The sequence below is a fragment of the Oncorhynchus keta genome, chromosome 25, assembly GCF_023373465.1.
Source record: "Oncorhynchus keta strain PuntledgeMale-10-30-2019 chromosome 25, Oket_V2, whole genome shotgun sequence".
Lineage (NCBI taxonomy): Eukaryota > Metazoa > Chordata > Actinopteri > Salmoniformes > Salmonidae > Oncorhynchus > Oncorhynchus keta.
This window is the reverse complement of record NC_068445.1, coordinates 40,353,680-40,377,137: the sequence shown is the minus strand read 5'-3', so window position 1 is coordinate 40,377,137 and position 23,458 is coordinate 40,353,680. Positions and strand designations below refer to the sequence as shown.

Here is a 23,458-nt window from a genome sequence, read left to right as displayed (position 1 = left end):
TCAGAGCAGGCCAGACACAGTGACAGCAGGCCAGACACAGTGACAGCAGGCCAGACACAGTGACAGCAGGCTAGACACAGTGACAGCAGGCCAGACACCAGTGAGTGACAGATGTTAACTCATTCACTACTGCAGTTCTAAGGTAAATGTGTAGACACTAATTACAATGAACTAACTGTAGGGGGGAGGTGGAGTTTTGTACTGCTCAATGTTCTAGAATCGAGTCTGTTATGATGAGCCTGAGGATGAGGTCAGGGGGAGGACGGTTTTTCAGCTCAGTTTGAGGAGAATGAGAAATCCATGTCAGAGGATAGGGGTTTGATGGGGGCCGGATGTTGTTGTTGGTAAGAGCAGGCATACTCTCTAGTTGAAGGGTGTAAGGAATCAATAATGTGTATAAAACCCTAGATGACTACAATTGGCCGCTGTTTGGAAGCCACTGCGCAGCCATTCAACTCCTTCACCATTCAACTCCTTCACCATTGTAAAAACAATTTGGGATTATATAGAAATGCATTTATTGTTGTCAACATTTGTTTTTGCCAAGTATAGTCTATTATATATGCCTTAATGCATACTTTTAAAGTATAATAAAGTAGCGTTTTTAGAGAGTACCAATGTTACTGTCCCATCTACAACAAAGAAAGACTTAAATACATGTAATTTTGTCCGTGACATCCTATGGAGGACTGCTCTTTATGAGGAGAACCGATATGGCGGCGGCTGGCTTCAATAAGGTTTGATTTGATTTGATTTGGAATGAGAAAGCAATGTAACAGATGAGGGGTCAGACAAGGGAGGAGGAGGTCTAGCTACTCTAGCTGAGTATTGTTGGATTACAGTTGTTGATGGAGGGGCTCTATGCTAGGCTAGGTGCTCCAGGGTGTAGGGTAGGACTAATACAGGGTCTACTATAGAGGCTCTAGGGTGTAGGAGTAGTATAGGGCCTACTGTAGGGGCTCTAGGGTGTAGGACTAGTACAGGGTCTACTGTAGAGGCTCTAGGGTGTAGGACTAGTACAGGGTCTACTGTAGAGGCTCTAGGGTGTAGGACTAGTACAGGGTCTACTGTAGAGGCTCTAGGGTGTAGGAGTAGTACAGGGTCTACTGTAGAGGCTCTAGGGTGTAGGACTAGTACAGGGTCTACTGTAGAGGCTCTAGGGTGTAGGACTAGTACAGGGTCTACTGTAGAGGCTCTAGGGTGTAGGACTAGTACAGGGTCTACTGTAGAGGCTCTAGGGTGTAGGAGTAGTACAGGGTCGACTGTTGGGGATCTAAGGTGTAGGAGTAGTACAGGGTCTACTGTAGAGGCTCTAGGGTGTAGGAGTAGTACAGGGTCTACTGTAGAGGCTCTAGGGTGTAGGAGTAGTTCAGGATCCCGCCTGTCTTCAGGAAACATTTATGTTGCCAAGTTCCAATCTTGATGGAGCGCTCGCAGGTCCCCAGCAGGTTGTCGACGAAAATGTTGCTGTCGTACACCTCCAACCTCAAGATGTTGTTCTCACGGGCGTTGAGGAAGCTGAACTCCTCCTTCCAGCTGGGGTCATGGTTGTTGTTCTTCACCTCTGTCCTCCCGAGAAAGCCGTGCATTCTGAACACCTGGATAATAATGAGAATGGGTTGTGAGTGATCAGTGTGATCAGCCAAGGAGAGCAGATCAGGAGAGCAGATGATCAGCAGAGAGCAGATCAGGAGAGCATTGTCTCTTTCTTCAAACATTGGATTTAATTAAATTAATGACACACGATTTGGTTCAGGACTTCAGCCCTGCAGGTGGCAGTAAATTACATATATAAGCTTTGTGAAAATTGACTACTTAAAAATGGAGATGGCTTTAATGGCGCTGCCCATGCTCAGATACAAAGACGAGTCCTCTAACTAACTCTATGAATTCTGATATTAATGCTGAAAATGATCCAAATAATCTTTTACCTTTATTTAACTAGGCAAGTCAGTTAAGAATAAATTCTTATTTACAATGACAAACCCTCCTCTGACCCGGACGACGCTGGGCCAATAGTACGCCGCCCAATGAGACTCCCAATCACGGCCGGTTGTCTCAGCTATCATGGTGGACAGGTGACTCAGGTGAGGAGAGATTTACCTCGACGTAGGCATCAGGGGTCTGGAACAAGCCGCTGTGCAGGTCAGTGGCATGGAGGTTGAACACCTTGAGGACCATAGGTTCCTCTGCTGCATAGATCTGGACCACAGTCAGAACACACACCACCAGCAGGCACCACGGGAGAGAGGAGGAGGACATGTCTCTCAGTCTGATAGGGCTTGATCCGTGGAGGGAAGACAACTAGAGAGAGAGGGGGTGTTAGGGAGATGAAAGGAGAAAATATAAGCACATCACCTGTTTCTCTAAGAGCATGTCACAGAGCAAGAAGAGCAAGAAAAGATACATTAAAATACATAAATAATTAGAAGATAGAAGGAACAGGATATATCAGGACAATACCCACTGGCCACAGTTCAAAGTCTATTTCTGATTTACATTTGGTTGTCGTTGGATTTAGGTTACATTGATTACTTTTTGCAAATTCAGAATTCCACGTTGATTCAAAGTCATCACATAGATTTTTGTGGAAACAATGTTGATTCAACCAGTTTTTGCCCAGTGAGTTCTATACATAATGTCAATTTTCAAATATAATACATTATAAAGTAAACTCTCATTACATGACTCATAAAAGGTAATAATACCTGTGTTCTGTAGAGTCTGGAGACGAGTCTGTCTGCCTCAGGGGGAAACAACCACTTCTGGTTTTTCCTATGCCCTTTCACTGTTTATAAAGACCTCACCTGTGCATCCACAATATACCCTCAACACAGATGCTTTGTACCAAATGACACCCTATTCCCTACATAGTGCTCTACTTTTGACCAGGGCCCTATAGATCCTGGTCAAAAGTAGTGCACCATCTTGGCCAGGGTGTCATTTGGGACACAGATAGAGGGCCAATGGAGACAGGTGGCCTGTTCTCAGTGATGCCTCAACCAATGAGATAGCACTCTGTTGCTAAACAACAGCAACACCTACAAGTATTATTAACCTCTCTGATGCTGATGAATGAAGGCCCGGCTTTTGGATTAACACTTTGTGGGCTAGTTTTCTGGACACAAATTAAACTTGGTCCTGGACTACAAAGAAAAGCCCTTTCAATAGGGATTCTACATTAAGTATGCTTTTTAGTTGAGCATGGCCTTAAGCCAAATACATTTAATCTCAGTTTTTCATAATTCCTGACATGTAATCCTAGTAACAATTCTGTGTCTTAGGTCAGTTAGGACCACCACTTCATTTTAAGAATGAAGTGGTGTCAGAATAATAGTAGAGAGAATTATATCTTATAGCTTTTATTTCTTTCATCGCTTTCCCAGTGGGTCAGAAGTTTACATACAATCAATTCGTATTTGGTAGCATTGCCTTTAAATTGTTTAACTTGGGTCAAATGTTTTGGGTAGCCTTCCACAAGCTTCCCTCAATAATGGGTGAATTTAGTCCCATTCCTCCTGACAGAGCTGGTGTAACTGAGTCAAGTTTGTAGACTTCCTGGCTCGCACACACTTTTTCAGTTCTGCCTACAAATTTTCTATTGAGCTCCATTTTTTGTGATGGCAACTCCAATACCTTGACTTTGTTGTCCTGAAGCCATTTTGCCACAACTTTGGAAGTATGCTTGGGGTCATTTTCCATTTGTAAGACCCATTTGCAACCAAGCTTTAACTTCCTGACTGATGTCTTGAGATGTTGCTTCAATATGTCCACATAATTTTCCTCCCTAATGATGCCATCTATTTTGCGAAGTACATCAGTCCCTCCTGCACCAAAGCACCCCCGTGCTTCATGGTTGGGATGTTGTTCTTCGGCTTGCAAGCCTCCCCTTTTTTCCTCCAAACATAACGATGGTCATTATGGCCAAACAGCTCTATTTTTGTTTCATCAGACCAGAGGACATTTCTCCAAAAAGTATGATCTTTGTCCCCATGTGCAGTTTCAAACTATAGTCTGGCGTTTTTATGGTGGTTTTGGAGCAGTGTCTTCTTCCTTGCTGAGTGGCCTTTCAGGTTATGTCAATATAGGACTCGTTTTACTGTGGATATAGATACTTTTGTACTTTTGTAGAACCACGGAGAGTTTCCTTAAGTCTCAAAGAAAATAGGCGCTGCCTCCACTATTCCAGCACAGTTTCAACATTATCAAATCACCTCTGCTTAGTCTAATACAGTGACAACTAAAAACAATTTAGTCCAATCAGCCATGGCAGTCCCATGGTTCCGATTCCTCTCTCTCTCTCTCTCTCTCTCTCTCTCTCTCTCTCTCTCTCTCTCTCTCTCTCTCTCTCTCTCTCTCTCTCTCTCTCTCTCTCTGTGGTTCATGCAGAGCCCCTACAGTAGATTCTGTATTACTCCAACACCCTAGAGCCTCGACAGTAGACCCTGTACTACTCCTACACCCTAGAGCCCCTACAGTAGACCCTGTACTACTCCTACACCCTAGAGCCCCTAGCCTAGCATAGAGCCCCTCCATCAACTACTCTCATCCAACAATACTCAGCTAGAGTAGCTCGACCTCCTCCTCCCTTGTCTGACCCCTCATCTGTTACATGGCTTTCTCATTCCAAATCAAATCAAAACTTATTTGTCAAATGCGCCGAATACAACAAGTGTAGACTTTACAGTGAAATGCTGACTTACAAGCCCTTAACCAACTGTGCAGTTCAAGAAGAGTTAAGAAAATAGTTACCAAGTAGACTAAAATAAAAATTAACACAATAAGAATAACAATAACGAGACTATACACAGGGGGCACCGGTACAGAGTCAGTGTGGAGGCTATACACAGGTGGCACCGGTACAGAGTCAGTGTGGAGGCTATACACAGGGGGTACAGAGTCAGTGTGCGGGGGTACAGGTTAGTTGGGTTAGTTAGAAATGTCCTTGTTTTTGAAAGAAAAGCACGTTTTTTGTCCATTAAAACAACATCAAATTGATCATAAATACAGTGTAGACATTGTTAATGTTGTAAATAACTATTGTAGCTGTAAACGGCTGATTTTTTTATGGAATATCATAATATGCGTACAGAGGCCCATTATCAGCAACCATCACTCCTGTGTTACAATGACATGTTGTGAAGAGGTGTCTCCAGGATGCTGGCCTTCTAGGCAGAGTTTCTCTGTCCAGTGTCTGTGTCCTTTTGCCCATCTTAATCTTTTATTTTTATTGGCCAGTCTGAGATATGGCTTTTTCTTTGCAACTCAGCCTTGACGGCCAGCATCCCGGAGTCGCCTCTTCACTGTGACATTGAGACTGGTGTTTTGCGGGTACTATTTAATGAAGCTGACAGTTGAGGACTTGTTCAATTGTGCACCGGGGCCTCCCACTCCTCTTTCTATTCTGGTTAGAGCCAGTTTGGGCTGTACTGTGAATGGAGTAGTACACAGTGTTGTATGTCTGTGTCTTCCGGGTTGGAGCGAGCGGTCGCATCGCACTTCGCTCCGCAGGTAGTATAACTTTTTCATTACATTTCATTACATTTCATTATAGTACAACGGTTGATTTGTCTAATCCTAGCAATTTCTTCTTAGCTAGCTACATAGCCGTCCTTGTATCAGAGATAATTGCATAATTATCGTATTTCGTCGCCCTAACGTAGCCTTCACTGCTATTCACTGCTATTCGCCCAGCAGCTAGCCAGCTAGCAAACGCTAGCAAACGCCCACAGATTAGCAGCACTGTAGTACTATTACACTCAACTGAACGACTTGATTAGTTTAGTGTTAGCTAGCTACATAGCTGTCTTTGTATCCAAGATAATTGTGTAGTTTAGAGTGTGTAGTCTTGGAGTGATTATCTTAATTTACCGAGGTTAGCTAGCCAGCTATTTGTCGTCCTTAACGTAGGAGACTCTGCTAGCTAGCCAACAGCTAACAGCTAACAGCTAGCCAACGTCTACTGAATTGAACCCAACAACCCGGTCGCACTCACAGGTAGTATCACATTTTCATTTCATTTCATTACAGTACAACGGTTTGATTTGTTTGATCGTAGCTAGCTACATAGCTACATAGCTGGCTACATAGCCGTCTTTGTATCAAAGATAATTGTGTAGTCTAGAGCGATTTTCTAGGTTAGCTAGCCAGCTATTGTCGTTCTTTTAACGCAACGTAACGTAAACAACACTGCTAGCTAGCCAGCTAGCCCCCGAATAGCAGCACTGCAGAAACTATTACACTCAACGGAACGACTTGATTAGTGTAGTGTCAACAACGCAGCTACTGCCAGCTAGCCTACTTCAGCAGTACTGTATCATTTTAATCATTTTAGTCAATAAGATTCTTGCTATGTAAGCTTAACTTTCTGAACATTCGAGACGTGTAGTCCACTTGTCATTCCAATCTCCTTGCATTAACGTAGCCTCTTCTGTAGCCTGTCAACTATGTGTCTGTCTATCCCTGTTCTCTCCTCTCTGCACAGACCATACAAACGCTCCACACCGCGTGGCCGCGGCCACCCTAATCTGGTGGTCCCAGCTCGCACGACGCACGTGGAGTTCCAGGTCTCCGGTAGCCTCTGGAACTGCCGATCTGCGGCCAACAAGGCAGAGTTCATCTCAGCCTATGCCTCCCTCCAGTCCCTTGACTTCTTGGCACTGACGGAAACATGGATCACCACAGATAACACTGCTACTCCTACTGCTCTCTCTTCGTCCGCACACGTGTTCTCGCACACCCCGAGAGCTTCTGGTCAGCGGGGTGGTGGCACCGGGATCCTCATCTCTCCCAAGTGGTCATTCTCTCTTTCTCCCCTCACCCATCTGTCTATCGCCTCCTTTGAGTTCCATGCTGTCACAGTTACCAGCCCTTTCAAGCTTAACATCCTTATCATTTATCGCCCTCCAGGTTCCCTCGGAGAGTTCATCAATGAGCTTGATACCTTGATAAGCTCCTTTCCTGAGGACGGCTCACCTCTCACAGTGCTGGGCGACTTTAACCTCCCCACGTCTACCTTTGACTCATTCCTCTCTGCCTCCTTCTTTCCACTCCTCTCCTCTTTTGACCTCACCCTCTCACCTTCCCCCTACTCACAAGGCAGGCAATACGCTCGACCTCATCTTTACTAGATGCTGTTCTTCCACTAACCTCATTGCAACTCCCTCCAAGTCTCCGACCACTACCTTGTATCCTTTTCCCTCTCGCTCTCATCTAACACCTCCCACACTGCCCCTACTCGGATGGTATCGCGCCGTCCCAACCTTCGCTCTCTCTCCCCCGCTACTCTCTCCTCTTCCATCCTATCATCTCTTCCCTCTGCTCATACCTTCTCCAACCTATCTCCTGATTCTGCCTCCTCAACCCTCCTCTCCTCCCTTTCTGCATCCTTTGACTCTCTATGTCCCCTATCCTCCAGGCCGGCGCGGTCCTCCCCTCCCGCCCCATGGCTCGACGACTCATTGCGAGCTCACAGAACAGGGCCCCGGGCAGCTGAGCGGAAATGGAGGAAAACTCGCCTCCCTGCGGACCTGGCATCCTTTCACTCCCTCCTCTCTACATTTTCCTCCTCTGTCTCTGCTGCTAAAGCCATTTTCTACCACTCTAAATTCCAAGCATCTGCCTCTAACCCTAGGAAGCTCTTTGCCACCTTCTCCTCACTCCTGAATCCTCCTCCCCCTCCCCCCTCCTCCCTCTCTGCAGATGACTTCGTCAACCATTTTGAAAAGAAGGTCGACGACATCCGATCCTCGTTTGCTAAGTCAAACGGCACCGCTGGTTCTGCTCACACTGCCCTACCCTGTGCTCTGACCTCTTTCTCCCCTCTCTCTCCAGATGAAATCTCGCGTCTTGTGACGGCCGGCCGCCCAACAACCTGCCCGCTTGACCCTATCCCCTCCTCTCTTCTCCAGACCATTTCCGGAGACCTTCTCCCTCCTCGCTCATCAACTCATCCCTGACCGCTGGCTACCTCCCTTCCGTCCTCAAGAGAGCGAGAGTTGCACCCCTTCTGAAAAAACCTACACTCAATCCCTCCGATGTCAACAACTACAGACCAGTATCCCTTCTTTCTTTTCTCTCCAAAACTCTTGAACGTGCCGTCCTTGGCCAGCTCTCCCGCTATCTCTCTCTGAATGACCTTCTTGATCCAAATCAGTCAGGTTTCAAGACTAGTCATTCAACTGAGACTGCTCTTCTCTGTATCACGGAGGCGCTCCGCACCGCTAAAGCTAACTCTCTCTCCTCTGCTCTCATCCTTCTAGACCTATCGGCTGCCTTCGATACTGTGAACCATCAGATCCTCCTCTCCACCCTCTCCGAGTTGGGCATCTCCGGCGCGGCCCACGCTTGGATTGCGTCCTACCTGACAGGTCGCTCCTACCAGGTGGCGTGGCGAGAATCTGTCTCCTCACCACGCGCTCTCACCACTGGTGTCCCCCAGGGCTCTGTTCTAGGCCCTCTCCTATTCTCGCTATACACCAAGTCACTTGGCTCTGTCATAACCTCACATGGTCTCTCCTATCATTGCTATGCAGACGACACACAATTAATCTTCTCCTTTCCCCCTTCTGATGACCAGGTGGCGAATCGCATCTCTGCATGTCTGGCAGACATATCAGTGTGGATGACGGATCACCACCTCAAGCTGAACCTCGGCAAGATGGAGCTGCTCTTCCTCCCGGGGAAGGACTGCCCGTTCCATGATCTTGTCATCACGGTTGACAACTCCATTGTGTCCTCCTCCCAGAGCGCTAAGAACCTTGGCATGATCCTGGACAACACCCTGTCGTTCTCAACTAACATCAAGGCGGTGGCCCGTTCCTGTAGGTTCATGCTCTACAACATCCGCAGAGTACGACCCTGCCTCACACAGGAAGCGGCGCAGGTCCTAATCCAGGCACTTGTCATCTCCCGTCTGGACTACTGCAACTCGCTGTTGGCTGGGCTCCCTGCCTGTGCCATTAAACCCCTACAACTCATCCAGAACGCCGCAGCCCGTCTGGTGTTCAACCTTCCCAAGTTCTCTCACGTCACCCCGCTCCTCCGCTCTCTCCACTGGCTTCCAGTTGAAGCTCGCATCCGCTACAAGACCATGGTGCTTGCCTACGGAGCTGTGAGGGGAACGGCACCTCAGTACCTCCAGGCTCTGATCAGGCCCTACACCCAAACAAGGGCACTGCGTTCATCCACCTCTGGCCTGCTCGCCTCCCTACCACTGAGGAAGTACAGTTCCCGCTCAGCCCAGTCAAAACTGTTCGCTGCTCTGGCCCCCCAATGGTGGAACAAACTCCCTCACGACGCCAGGACAGCGGAGTCAATCACCACCTTCCGGAGACACCTGAAACCCCACCTCTTTAAGGAATACCTAGGATAGGATAAGTAATCCTTCTCACCCCCCCCCCTTTAAGATTTAGATGCACTATTGTAAAGTGACTATTCTACTGGATGTCATAAGGTGAATGCACCAATTTGTAAGTCGCTCTGGATAAGAGCGTCTGCTAAATGACTTAAATGTAAATGTAAATGTATGAGATTTTCGGTTTCTTGACAATTTCTCGCATGGAATAGCCTTCATTTCTCAGAACAAGAATTGACTGACGAGTTCCAGAAGAAAGTTCTTTGTTTCTGGCCATTTTGAGCCTGTAATCGAACCCGCAAATACTGATGCTCCAGATACTCAACTAGTCTAAAGAAGGCCAGTTTTATTGTTTCTTTAATCAGAACACCAGTTTTCAGCTGTGCTAACATAATTGCAAAAGGGTTTTCTAATGATCAATTAGACTTTTAAAATGACAAACTTGAATTACCTTACACACTGTGCCATTGCTGATAATGGGCCTCTGTACGCCTACGTAGATATTCCAATACAAATCTGCTGTTTTCAGCTACAGTCGTATGAAAAAGTTTGGGCACCCCTGAGAATTTCCATGATTTCCATTTATAAATATTTGGGTGTTTGAATCAGCAATTTCATTTTGATGTATCAAATAACTGATGGACACAGTAATATTTGTGCAATATGCATCAAAACAAAATTATACAGGTGCATACATTTGGGAAATAGAAAAATCACATCAATATTTAGTAGAGCCTCCTTTTGCTAAACTAACAGCCTCTGGACGCTTCCCATAACCTCTAATGAGTGTCTGGATTCTGGATGAAGGTATTTTGGACCATTCCTCCCTACAAAACATCTCCAGTTCAGTTAGGTTTGATGGTTGCCGAGCATGGACAGCCCGCTTCAAATCATCCCACAGATTCACAATGATATTTAGGTCTGGGGACTGGGATGGCCATTCCAGAACATTGTACTTGTTCCTCTGCATAAATGCCCGGGAAGATTTTGAGCAGTGTTTTAGGGTCGTTGTCTTGTTGAAATATCCAGCCCCGGCGTAACTTCAACTTTGTGACTGATTCTTCAACATTATTCCCAAGAATCTGCTGATATTGAGTGGAATCCATGCGACCCTCAACTTTAACAAGATTCCCAGTACCGACACTGGCCACACAGCCCCACAGCATGATGGAACCCCCATTTTACTGTGGGTAGCAAGTGTTTTTCTTGGAACACTGTGTTCTTTTGCCGCCATACATAACGTCCCTTGTTATGACCAAATAACTCAGTCTTTGTTTCATCAGTCCACAGCACCGTATTCCAAAATGAAGCTGGCTTGTCCAACTGTGCGTTTGCATACCTCAAGCGACTCTGTTTGTGGCGTGTGTGCAGAAAAGGCTTCTTCCGCATCACTCTCCCATACAGTCTCTCCTTTTGCAAAGTGCGCTGAATTGTCGAACGGTGCACAGTGACACCATCTGCAGCAGGATGATGTTGTAGGTCTTTGGAGGTGGTCTGTGGGCTGTTTTTGACCGTTCTCACCATCCTTCGCCTCTCCGATATTTTACTTGGCCTGGCACTTCTGGCCTTAACAAGAACTGTGCCTGCGGTCTTCCATTTCCTCACTATGTTCCTCACAGTGGACACTGACAGCTTAAATCTCAGCGATAGCTTTTTAAGCCTTCCTTTAAACCATAATGTTGAACAATCTTTGTTTTCAGGTCATTTGAGAGTTGTTTTGAGGCCCCCATGTTGACACTCTTCAGAGGAGAGTCAAAGAGAACAACAACTTGCAATTGGCCTTAAATACCTTTTCTCATGATTGGATGCATTTGTCTATGAAGTTCAAGTCTTAATGAGCTCACCAAACCAATTGTGTGTTCCAATTAATCAGTGCTAAGTAGTTACAGGTATTCAAATCAACAGAATGACAAGGGTGCCCACATTTTTGCATAGCCTATTTTTCACATCTGATTTAATTTCATACAACTTAATATTGCTACACTAAAAGTCTTTGTCTGGACAATACCCCAGTACTCAGCTTTTATTAGAAAATGGATGGCATGCCAGAGTAAATTATTATGCAGCCTCAGAGGGGTGCCCAAACTTTTTCAGTTTACAAGATTAACAATGTCTACACTGTATTTCTGATCAATTTGTTATGGACCAAAAATTTGATTTCCTTTAAAAAACAAGGACATTTCTTAGTGACCCCAAACTTTTGATCGGTAGTGTAGGTGGGGGTGACTATGCATAGGTAATAAACAGCGAGCAGCAGCAGTGCACAAAAGGGATCGGGGTCAATGTAATGCTTGGCCCCAGTGATGTACTGGGCCGTTCACACTACTCTCTGTACCGCCTTGTGGTCAGCAGTTGCCATACCAGGCGGCAATGCAACCGGTCAGTATGCTCTCGATGGTGCAGCTGTATAACCTTTTGAGGATCTGAGGACCCATGCCAAGTTTTTCCAGTCTCCTGAGGGGGAAAAGGTTTTGTCGTACCCTCTTCATGACTGTCTTGGTATGTTTGGACTATGATAGTTCGTTGGGGATGTGGACGCCAAGGAACTTGAAACTCTTGACCCGCTCCACTACAGCCCCGTCGATGTGAATGGGGGCCTGTTCGGCCCGCCTTTTCCTGTAGTCCACGATCAGCTCCTTTGTCTTGCTCACATGAATTATTAAGGGAGAGGTTGTTGTCTTGGCATCACACTGACATTTCTCTGACCTCATCCCTATAGGCCGTCTCATTGTTGTCGGTGATCAGGCCTCCCACTGTTGTGTCATCAGCAAACTTAATGATGGTGTTGGAGTCGTGTTTGGACATGCAGTCGTGGGTGAACAGAGAGTATAGGAAGGGACTAAGTACACACCCCTGAGGGGCCCCAGTGTTAAGGATCAGCGTGGCAGACATGTTGTTGCCTACTCTTACCACCTGGGGGCGGCCCGTCAGGAAGTCCAGGATCCAGTTGCAGAGGCAGGTGTTTAGTCCCAGAGTCCTTAGCTTAGTGTTGAGCTTCGCGGGCACTATGATGTTGAACGCTGAGCTGTAGTCAATGAACAGCATTCTCACATAGGTGTTCCTTTTGTCCAGGTGAGAAAGGGCAGTGTGGAGTGAGATTGAGATTGTGTCATCTGTGGATCTGTTGGAGCGGTATGCGAATTGGAGTGGGTCTAGGGTGTCCGGGAGGGTGTTGTTGATGTGAGCCATGACCAGCCTTTCAAAGCACTTCATGGCTACGACGTGCGTGCCACGGGGCGGTAATCATTTAGTCAGGTTACCTTCACTTCCTTGGGCACAGGGATTATGGTAGTCTGCTTGAAACATGTAGGTATTACAGATTCGGTCAGGGAGAGGTTGAAAATGTCAGGGAAGACACTTGCCAGTTGGTCAGAGCATGCTCGGAGTACACATCCTGATAATCCATCTGGCCCAGCAGCTTTGTGAATGTTGACCTGTTCACACTTTAATATTTTGTTGTCCTAGGCTCCTGTCTAAAATGCTTGCTCGCTAGCCTACCTTATTTTCATGGGCAACGATGAGCCAGCTAGTTAACATTAACCTGATGTGCCTGTCTCATGGCACCCAAGTTATCCGAAGGCCTCGTGCCACTTTATAAAGCCCCCGCGGCATGCAGAATACGCTCATATTAAACCACATGTGGTTTGTTCCCAGTGGTATCTAGCACCAATATGAACACAGGGTGCATCCCAAATTCCACCCTTTTCCTTATATAGTGCACTACTATGCACCCTGGTCAAAAGTAGTTTACAAAGAGAATAGGATGCCATTTGGGAAGCAGTCACACCCTCTCCTGCCAAGAGATTTTAAAACCAAGCTAAAAAAGCCAATCTGAAGTTTAATCCTACATAAGCAAACAATAAACTCAACATCAGGTAATCTGATGCGGTTTAAGCTGCATTTGCATTTGCTTAAACTGTTTTCTAGTGAAATGTGTTTTCTCGTCAGGACACTGTAGTTCAGAGCAATGTGGCAAATGTCAGAGACGGACAGAAAGATTTATACAAATCTCTGATGTTGAAAATGAAATGTTAGCCTAAAAGAAACGTGAGACAATGTCTAGATGCTTTTTATAGTGGAGATCAAGTTTATAAATTTCCTGGCTGGGCTGATGAGACAGTGGACTGCTCAGTCAGATGGGACAGAGTAAATAAGCCTTCCAACATCATAGATTTAGCCGGTGGTAACTTCTGGAATAGACACTGGCTGGAATGTGCTTTTAACCAATCAGAATTGAGGAACTGACCCACCCATTGTAAAACAAGGTAATAAGGAATGTGTCACCCAGTTCCTAAGTCCCATCGCTACAGGCCAATAGCAGAAAAAGATGGACAGGACCTCTTATTGGGCTGTGTCTGAAAACAGCACTAGCTGTCAAAATCCTGTCAAAAAATCTATGTACAGTGTGTGCAAATGTAGAAGAGTAGGGAGGTAGGCAATAAATAGGCCCTAGAGGTGAAAATAATTACAATTTAGTAATAATACTGGAGGGATAGATGTGCAGATGATGATGATGATGCAAGTCGAGATACTGGGGTGCAAAAGAGCAAAAGGGTAAGTAATAATATGGGGATGAGGTAGTTGGGTGTGCTATTTACAGATTGGCTGTGTACAGGTACAGTGATCGGTAAGCTGCTCAGACAGCTGATGCTTAAAGTTAGAGAGGGAGATATAAGACTCCAGCTTCAGAGTTTTGAGAGGAATTGAGAAGATAAAGAAGCAAGGATTTTTTTATTTTTAAAATTTAACTAGGCAAGTCAGTTAAAACCTCTTTGGGTTAGGGGGCAGTATTTTGACGTCTGGATGACAAGTGTGCCCAAAGTAAACTGCCTGTTACTCAGGCCCAGAAGCTAGGATATGCATATAATTGGTAGACTTGGATAGAAAACACTCTAAAGGTTCTAAAACTGTTAAAATAATGTCTGTGAGTATAACATAACTGATATGGCAGGCAAAACTCAGAGGACAAACCATCCAGAAAAACATAAATTCAGCCCACCTGTCTTAGAATTTTGTGTTTTCTTTCTTTATTTGGTCAGGCCAGGGTGTGACATGGGTTTATTTTGTGGTATGTTTTTGTATTGGGGTTTTAGTAGGTATTGGGATTGTGGTTGAGAAGGGTTGTCTAGGAAAGTCTATGGTTGCCTTGAAGCCGTTCTTAATCAGTCTTTAGAAAAAGTTCCAGGCTTGTTTTTGGAAATTTGTAGTTTTTCCAAGTGGCTCCCATTTTGGCTGTAGTGTTAGTTACGCGGACTGGTGAATGCGCGTACTTTGTTGTTTATCTCCGGTATAGACAATAACAATCCTCCGTCTTAAATTCTATCGTTTATTTACGTATTAGGGTACCTGAGGTTTGATTATAAACGTTGTTTGACTTGTTTGGAGAAGTTTATCGGTAACTTTTGTGATTGATTTTATATGCATTTTGAAGGAGGGAAACTGAATTTTTGGGATATAAAGAAGGACTTTATTGAACAAAATAACCATTTGTGATGTAGCTGGGACCTTTTGGAGTGCCAACAGAAGAAGATCTTCAAAGGTAAGGCATTTATTTTATCACTTTCTGACTTTCGTTGCGCATCTGCCTGGTTGGAAAATGTTTTTAATGCTTTTGTGTGCTGGGCGCTGTCCTCAGATAATCTCATGTGTACGTGTACTTTCGCCGTAAAGCCTTTTTGAAATCTGACACAGTGGCTGAATTAACAAGAAGTTACGCTTTCAACTGATGTATGGCACTTGTATTTCATGAATGTTATATATGACTATTTCTGTAATTTGAATTTCGCGCTCTGCAATTTCACCGGATGTTGTCGAGGTGGGATCTAGCCCAAAGAGGTTTTAAGAACAAATTCTTATTTTACAATGATGTCTTACCCCGGCCAAACCCTCCCCTAACCCAGACAATGCTGGGCCAATTGTGTCGCCCTATGAGACTCCTGATCACGGCCGGTTGTGATACAGTCGGGATCAAACCAGGGTCTGTAGTGACACTTCTAGCATTGAGGTGCAGTGCCTTAGACCGCTGTGCCACTCGACAGTTAGCAACGTTTTCCTCACTCATTGGGCAGGGAAACTAGCCCTCAAAGTGTTAATTCAAAAGTCTGGCCTTCATTTTATCAGCGTCAGAGGATACCTGTAGGTGTTGCTGTTATTTGGCAACGCAGACTGTCATCTCATTGGTTGAGGCATCACTGAGAACAAGCCACCTGTGGAGTGCCATTTATAAACAGTGAGAGGGCATAGGAAAACAGTCAGTGGTTCCCCTGAGACACACAGAGGGACACACAGACAGACGCTCGTCCCCAGACTCTACAGAACACAGGTATTATGACCCTACCGAGAGTTTATTTCATAATGTATTATATTTGAAAATGGACATAATGTAAAGAACTCACTGGGCAAAAACTGGTTGAATCAACGTTGTTTCCACGTCATGTCCTGATATATCAAGTCTTTCCTCTCTTCTTCTGACTTTTTCTATCTTTTCATTTGTTTCTCTTCTCTCCCCCACTCTCTCTCTGCCTCCCACCCCCATCTCTGCCTCTCCCCCGTCTCTCTCTCTCTCTCACTCTCACCCTCACTCTCTCTCTGCCTCCCACCCCCCATCTCTGCCTCTCCCCCGTCTCTCTCTCACTCTCACCCTCACTCTCTCTCTGCCTCCCACCCCCATCTCTGCCTCTCCCCGTCTCTCTCTCACTCTCACCCCCACACTCTCTCTGCCTCCCACCCCCCATCTCTGCCTCTCCCCCCCTCTCTCTCTTCCCTCCACAGATCAAGCCCTATCTGACTGAGAGGCATGTCCTCCTCCTCTCTTCTGTGGTGCCTGCTGGTGGTGTGTGTTCTGGCTGTGGTCCAGATCTATGCAGCAGAGGAACGTAAGGTCCTCAAGGTGTTCAACCTCAGAGCCAGCGACCTGAACAGCGGCTTGTTCCAGACCCCTGATGGCTACGTCAAGGTAAATCTCTCCTCACCTGAGTCACCTGTCCACCATGATAGCTGATGTGTTGTGATCTGTCTGGTGCCAAATGTCTGGGTGATACACATTTGTGGTGGAAGCTATATGAAGCTCTTTGAGCATCTGGGCAAAAGCTTTATATAAATCTAATCTATTATTATGATTGTTATTATGTTTATGATGATTGTCATGACGATGGTGATATTTATGATGACGATGATGTTTATGATGATGATTATCACTATCATTATTATCATCATTATTATCATTATCGTCATAATCATTGTCATTATTATAATACAGGTGTTCAGTGGCGCCGGCTACGGTGGGAAGACAGAGGTAAAGACCGACAACCATGACCCCTGGTGGAAGGAGGACTTCAACTTCTTCAACGTCCGTGAGAACGACCCGCTGAGGCTGGAGGTGTACGACTCCGACGTGCTCTTCGACGACCTGCTGGGGACCTGCGAGCGCTCCATCAAGAATGGAACTTGGCAACATAGCTGCTCCATCAAGAGGGGAGGGACGCTGTATTACTCCTACACCCTAGAGCCTCTACAGTAGACCCTGTACTACTCCTACACCCTAGATCCTCCACAGTAGACCCTGCACTACTCCTACACCCTAGAGCCTCTACAGTAGACCCTGTACTACTCCTACACCCTAGAGACCCTACAATATACCCTGTACTACTCCTACACCCTAGAGACCCTACAGTAGACCCTGTACTACTCCTACACCCTAGAGTCCCTACAGTAGACCCTGTACTACTCCTACACCCTAGAGCCCCTACAGTAGACCCTGTACTACTCCTACACCCTAGAGTCCCTACAGTAGACCCTGTACTACTCCTACACCCTAGAGACCCTACAATATACCCTGTACTACTCCTACACCCTCGAGACCCTACAGTAGACCCTGTACTACTCCTACACCCTAGAGCCTCTACAGTAGACCCTGTACTACTCCTACACCCTAGAGCCTCTACAGTAGACCCTGTACTACTCCTACACCCTAGAGCCTCTACAGTAGACCCTGTACTACTCCTACACCCCAAGCCTAGAGTAATGTCCCACTTCTCATCCATAACAATCTGTCAAACTCTGACCTCATTCTGATTCCAAACACCCTCAACACCAGTGTTTCCCAATCCCGGTCCTGGGCACTAACACACCTGTTTCAACGAAAGTCTTGACGATGTCTTGATTAGTTGAATCAAGTGTGTTAGCGGAGTGCTAGGGCATAACCCAAAACGTGCTCCTCTTTGAGTCCCCTAGACACAGCTCTAAAATGTGTTCTGAATCACAACAGACACATGTACCTACTTTCTCCCTCCTCCTCACTCTGATCTCATGGTCCTCCCTTTAGACATCAATAAAACAACTGTTTTTCAGGAGAATGCTCTCAATTTGGTTCTTTCTTTTATCACCATGAAGTGTTTAGGTTTTCTCCTAATATTTGTCAGTGACTCCTGCAGGAATTTGTGCCTCTGTGAAGGAATTGTGCAGGACTAATGTTGACAACTGTCAGAAGTTTTGCCTACCCCTCCGTAGGACTCCTGTTTGTATTGTCCTGCAGGAATTTCTAAAATCCTACAGATCCTGCATGTTTAAAAAAAAATATTCCTGCAGGACATGGTAAATTCCTGCAGGATTAATTTATTCCTGCAAGGTAAGACAAATTCCTGCAGCGGTTTTGATAAACCTATATAATGTCAGGGCAGTGTCGGTGAGAGCAGGTTGGTAAGAGCAGGGCAGGGTCGGTAAGAGCAGGGCAGGGTCGGTAAGAGCAGGGCAGTGTCGGTAAGAGCAGGGCAGGGTCGGTAAGAGCAGGGCAGTGTCGGTGAGAGCAGGGCAGTGTCAGTAAGAGAAGGGCAGTGACAGTAAGAGAAGGGCAGTGTCGGTGAGAGCAGGGCAGTGTCAGTAAGAGCAGGGCAGTGTCGGTAAGAGCAGGGCAGTGTCGGTAAGAGCAGGGCAGTGTCAGTAAGAGCAGGGCAGTGTCAGTAAGAGCAGGGCAGTGTCGGTAAGAGCAGGGCAGTGTCAGTAAGAGAAGGGCAGTGTCGGTGAGAGCAGGGCAGTGTCGGTAAGAGCAGGGCAGTGTCAGTAAGAGCAGGGCAGTGTCAGTAAGAGAAGGGCAGTGTCAGTAAGAGAAGGGCAGTGTTGGTAAGAGCAGGGCAGTGTTGGTAAGAGCAGGGCAGTGTCGGTAAGAGCAGGGCAGTGTCGGTAAAAGCAGGGCAGTGTCGGTGAGAGCAGGGCAGTGTCGGTGAGAGCAGGGCAGTGTCAGTAAGAGAAGGGCAGGGTTGGTAAAAGCAGGGCAGTCTCGGTGAGAGCAGGGCAGTGTCGGTAAGAGCAGGGCAGTGTCGGTGAGAGCAGGGCAGTCTCAGTAAGAGAAGGGCAGGGTTGGTAAAAGCAGGGCAGTCTCGGTGAGAGCAGGGCAGTGTCGGTAAGAGCAGGGCAGTGTCGGTGAGAGCAGGGCAGTGTTGGTAAGATCACAGCAGTGTCTGTATCTGTAATTTTCTGGTAATCATCCCAGTACCCTGGCGACGTGTGGTACATTCTGAAGTACACTATGCTACACACTGCAGTAGCCTGTGTTCATACACAGTGCCTATCATAGAATATTGTTGACATGTCCTATAGTGCCCCTATCCCGAATCTTGTTTCTTTAAAAATATATTGTATAATATTTTTGTGTGTTACAACAGATCTAGCATATGCATTTCTACCATTGGGTCCCTTACTAGAGCATTCTATGGAATACAATAAGCCTATAATAGGCACAGAAAACAACAACAGTGAAAGTGAAGGCACATCTTGCTGATAGACAGAGGCTGAGTGAGGGGTGTTTTTATTTCTCTTGTGAGTACAATAATAATAAAATAATAATAATAAAATAATCATAATAATAAATAAGAATACATAAATTGTCTTCCAGATATTTTCCTTGCTCTGGAGTTGAGGACATACTTGGGTCTGTTTTATCCTACTAAATGAAGGATGAGGGTCTGTTTTATCCTACTAAATGAAGGATGAAGGTCTGTTTTAGTGTTGTTTTATCATAATCACCACATGACCAATATGGTAATTACGTTATAATTTTGAAATTGGGAATTGCATTTGTCTTTACAATGACTTAATTTCTCCTATAGGAAGTTTGTATATAGAAATGTGTCATTATTGTAATGATTATTTTTGTGATATTTAGCCCTGCTCAGATAATCCCTACCATTGTGCTGCTGAATTGCCTTAGTGCTGCTGCAAATGTACATTATCCCAGGAGTGTTGGAAGTTATAATGTAAGTAACCAAATGTGTTTTCCTCTAACTTCCCGAAATGCCTCTGTCAATCGAACAGATATTGTAAGCAGTAATCACGAGCCCATGAACCTGAGTTCTACTGTCAGCACTGAGGCGGTTTGCTCTGGTAGGAAGTCCATTATCTGCTCCAAAATAAATATCACTGCCATGTCTTCCTCTGATAAGCCTCACAGTAAATCAATAAAAACAATCATTAACATAATTTGCCTGGAAACAAGGTTCATGAAATTGATAACTTTCTGGGAAATGGCAGCAGTGCTTTGGTTACCACATCATCAGAAAAAATGATGGGGGTGGAGTTGCTGTTTGTATGCAGAGTCATATTCCTGTAAAGCTTAGAGAGGATCTCATGTCAAATGCTGTTGAAATAATATACCTACAGTGAGGAGAACAAGTATTTGATACACTGCCGATTTTGCAGGTTCTCCTACTTACAAAGCATGTAGAGGTCTGTCATTTTTATCATCGGCACACTTCAACTGTGAGAGACGGAATCTAAAACAAAAATCTGGTATATCACATTGTATGATTTTTAAGTAATTTGCATTTTATTGCATGACATAAGGGGCTGTCTGTCCGTAATAAAGCGTTGCTCTGCTTTCTTGACATGGCTATCAAAAAAGCAAGTCCTACACTCTTAGAAAAAACTGCGTTATCTAGAACCTTAAAGGGTTCTTCGGCTGTCCCTCATAGGAGAAGCCTTTGAAAAACCCTTTTTGGTTTCAGGAGGAACTCTTTCGGGTTCCAGGTTTAACCATTTTGGGTTCGGTGTAGAACCCTTTCCACTGACGGTTCTAAATGGAACCCCAAAAAGTTAAACCTCTAACCAAAAAGGGTTGACCTAAGGGGACAGCCAATAAGGGGACAGCCAATAAGGGGACAGCCAATAAGGGGACAGCCAATAACCCATTTGGAACACATTTTTCTAAGAGTGTACAGGCCCTAATTTTGTTGCCCCTTGTCAAGTGCCACAAAGATGGACTTAGGCAAATTACAGTTGACCCATCACAGAACAGCACAGCTGGCCCTTAAATGTACACAGAGAGTTAACAATAATAATATGCATGTCAATCTTTCCTGGATCAGATGGACAAGTAGAGGAGGGATTAACCTAATCACTACTTGTATTTGTGAGAAGTATTGACACGTCGATGCATCGAGTTGTCTGTATAAATGACTAGCACACAGCGAAGACACCCATGCACCAGAGGTCTCTCCACAGTCCCCGCGTCCAGAACAGACTATGGGAAACGCACAGTATGACATAGAGCCATGACTACATGGTAGTAATTCATACAAGCAGTAGAATCAGATTTTTAAAAAAATAGATCAGCAGGGTTATATCTGGAAAGATCAGTCTATCTGAACATTCTGTAAATGTCCATTCTCCTGACTGTCCATTGCCCCAGGTGTACATAATCAAGTCAAACCAACTAACCAATGCTAGTCTGTACAGAGAAGTATAAATAAGTTGTGATGCTCAAATACTGTATGACTCTTTCAACATACCACTGAAAATGTTGAAAGCTGCAATACAGTTTTTGATTCAAAGCCTACTTTGGACCTTCTTGTCCATCTGAGGGGGAGTGTTCTTGTTTCAAACACACTCTACCACATTTAAAGGGATAGTTTATTCAGAATACAAACTAACATAATTTTTTACCTACTGTACCTTGGCTGTAGTTGATTCAAGAAGGCAGTTTTGGATATTTAGTTCCCACTTAATAGCTGTATTTTGTTACTGTGAGCACTTAACATTAAACTGCCCTTGTGCCTGTGTATTACAACTAAATTCAATTAGCATGTGGTGACATAATACTTTTAATTGCAAAGCAATGAGCCAAGAGTTTTTGTAATTACGGGACACAAGAGGAATAGTGACGGTTCCTTATTCCATGTAATAACTCCATCGTTATGTAATCATGAAGCGATTTACAAAGTACTACGCTACAACACATATATAAGAACATGATGTGAAGTGTTACTGTATTATCTTATGTTTCACTCATTATGAACAATATATTAGTTAGTCATTTTGAAGCTGCAAAAGTGGTCTACTCTAATGTTGATGTGATTCCATGTCCCTCATGTGTTTCATTCTAGGCTATATATTCTATTAAGATTCACATCTGAGAGCCCTCCAGACCATGTGCTAATGATCATATATTTAGACTAATTCAACTAACTGTTGTAGTTTTTTATCAAATATTTGGCCGCCATCAAATAAATACATTTTTGTTTAAAAATAATTTTTAAAAAAGTGTTGCCTTTTAGTCGAAACTATATAAACTATATTAGACTATGAATATTTGAAAGGGGCACAACTTTCACATGCCCCCCCACATTCTGAAATAAAAAAATGTATGATTATAATTGGAATGTGATACAAAACTAGGCAGCGGTGTGCTTTAGGACCATGTGGATGCCTCCTTGCGGACGCTGCTGTTTGGAGTGTTTATCCCACTTCTAAAACAAAAGTTGCACAGCCCGTGTGCACTGTCCCTGCATTCAATTTGAGAAGACGGTGATGGAGAAGATGGCTGACGTTTTACGTGCTCCTAACCGATTGTGCTTTTATGTTTGTTTTTCGCATTGTTTGTAACGTATTTTTTAAACTTATTTTGTACATAATGTTGTTGCTACCGTCTCTTATGACTGAAAAAAACTTCTGGACATCAGAGCAACGATTACTCACCACGAACTGGCAGAGGCTTTTTTTTCCATTATCGAATCCTACAAGCCTGATGTGAATGACATACTGCTTTCCCGGGAACAGGCCCAAATCCATGTTATTTGCGTGAAGAGACAACAGAGAAAAAGAGGACGGAGGTTGGGCTGCCTTCTGAGAATTCGTAGGTGATCTAATAAACCCCCACTGCCTTCCGTCCTACTAGCTAACGTGCAATCATTGGAAAATAAAATCGACGACCTACGAAGAAGATTAAACTACCCCAATGGGACATTAAAAAACGGCAATATCTTATGCTTCACAGAGTCATGGCTGAATGACGACATTATCAACATACAGCTGGCTGGTTATAAGCCGTATACTCTGTATCGGCAGGATAGAACAACGGTGTCTGGTAAGACAAGGGGTGGAACTATGCATATATGTAAACAACAGCTGGTGCACAATATCTAAGGAAGTCTCAAGGTTTTGCCCGCCTGAGGTAGAGTATCTCATGATAAGCTGTAGACCACACTATCTACCTAGAGAGTTTTCATCTGTATTTTTCGTAGCTGTCTACATACTACCACAGACTAATGCTGACACTAAGAACGCACTGAATTAACTGTATCCACCATAAGAAAACAGGAAAACGCTCATCCAGAGGTGTCGCTCCTAGTGGCCGGGGACTTTAATACAGGGAAACTTAAATCCGTTTTACCAAAATTCTATCAGCATGTTAAATGTGCAACCAGATGAAAAAAAAACTAGACCACCTTTACTCCACACACAGAGACGCGTACAAAGCTCTCCCTCGCCCAAACCCAATAAAAAGATTGGAAAGATTCTCCCATCAAAGGTGACTGTTTATAATAGCCTGGAACTCATTTTTGTTGCTCCTAACTGTCTGATTGAGAAACCGTTGGGTGGGAGGAACCATGGAGATGCTTGCTAGCCCAGCTAGCTAGCTAACTGGCAGACCTTAGCTCTGTGGTTAATTAAGCTAGCTATCTATGCAGAAGATGAATAGTAAGTAGCTAATCGGTTAGCTAATCACTTGTTAACCAGCTAGTGAACTGTTAGCTAACAATTTGATATATGTATGTATTATGTCAATAACCTTGTACAGACACCGTCAATTAATATAGGCCTAACTGCAGCTAA

General features: G+C 44.8%; 2 protein-coding genes across 4 annotated transcripts; one reads left to right on the top strand and one right to left on the bottom strand.

Annotated features, from left to right (window-relative positions):
• Positions 1 to 501: 501 nt before the first annotated feature.
• Positions 502 to 2,874, bottom strand: LOC118374931 (cytosolic phospholipase A2-like). Of its 3 annotated transcripts, none has more exons than XR_008079376.1 (4): positions 2,709 to 2,874; positions 2,104 to 2,304; positions 1,279 to 1,598; positions 502 to 1,122 (listed from the first exon to the last, which is right to left on the bottom strand). XR_008079376.1 is itself a non-coding variant. In XM_052479402.1 (4 exons), exons 2-4 carry the CDS (start codon positions 2,260 to 2,262, stop codon positions 1,299 to 1,301), a joined length of 420 nt encoding a protein of 139 aa, XP_052335362.1. In that variant the 5' UTR covers positions 2,263 to 2,304; positions 2,709 to 2,874; the 3' UTR covers positions 502 to 1,298. The 3 variants fall into 3 exon arrangements, 2 of the variants coding, with proteins under 2 accessions (XP_052335362.1, XP_052335363.1); XM_052479402.1 differs by having other exon boundaries at positions 502 to 1,309; positions 1,349 to 1,598; XM_052479403.1 differs by having other exon boundaries at positions 502 to 1,598.
• Positions 2,875 to 15,508: 12,634 nt separating this feature from the next.
• On the top strand, positions 15,509 to 17,709 carry LOC127911788 (perforin-1-like). Its single transcript, XM_052479401.1, has 3 exons — positions 15,509 to 15,677; positions 16,127 to 16,310; positions 16,614 to 17,709. The coding sequence occupies exons 2-3, from the start codon at positions 16,152 to 16,154 to the stop codon at positions 16,872 to 16,874; spliced, it is 420 nt and encodes a 139-aa protein (XP_052335361.1). The 5' UTR covers positions 15,509 to 15,677; positions 16,127 to 16,151; the 3' UTR covers positions 16,875 to 17,709.
• The last annotated feature ends 5,749 nt before the right edge of the window (positions 17,710 to 23,458 follow it).

Coding starts and splice junctions, on each gene's coding strand:
- LOC118374931 (XM_052479403.1), bottom strand. CDS start 2,262: ATGTCCTCCTCCTCTCTCCCGTGGTGCCTGCTGGTGGTGTGTGTTCTG. Junction 1,599..2,103: donor CCCCTGATGCCTACGTCGAG/GTAAATCTCTCC, acceptor ATTATTATCCAG/GTGTTCAGAATGCACGGCTT.
- LOC127911788 (XM_052479401.1), top strand. CDS start 16,152: ATGTCCTCCTCCTCTCTTCTGTGGTGCCTGCTGGTGGTGTGTGTTCTG. Junction 16,311..16,613: donor CCCCTGATGGCTACGTCAAG/GTAAATCTCTCC, acceptor ATTATAATACAG/GTGTTCAGTGGCGCCGGCTA.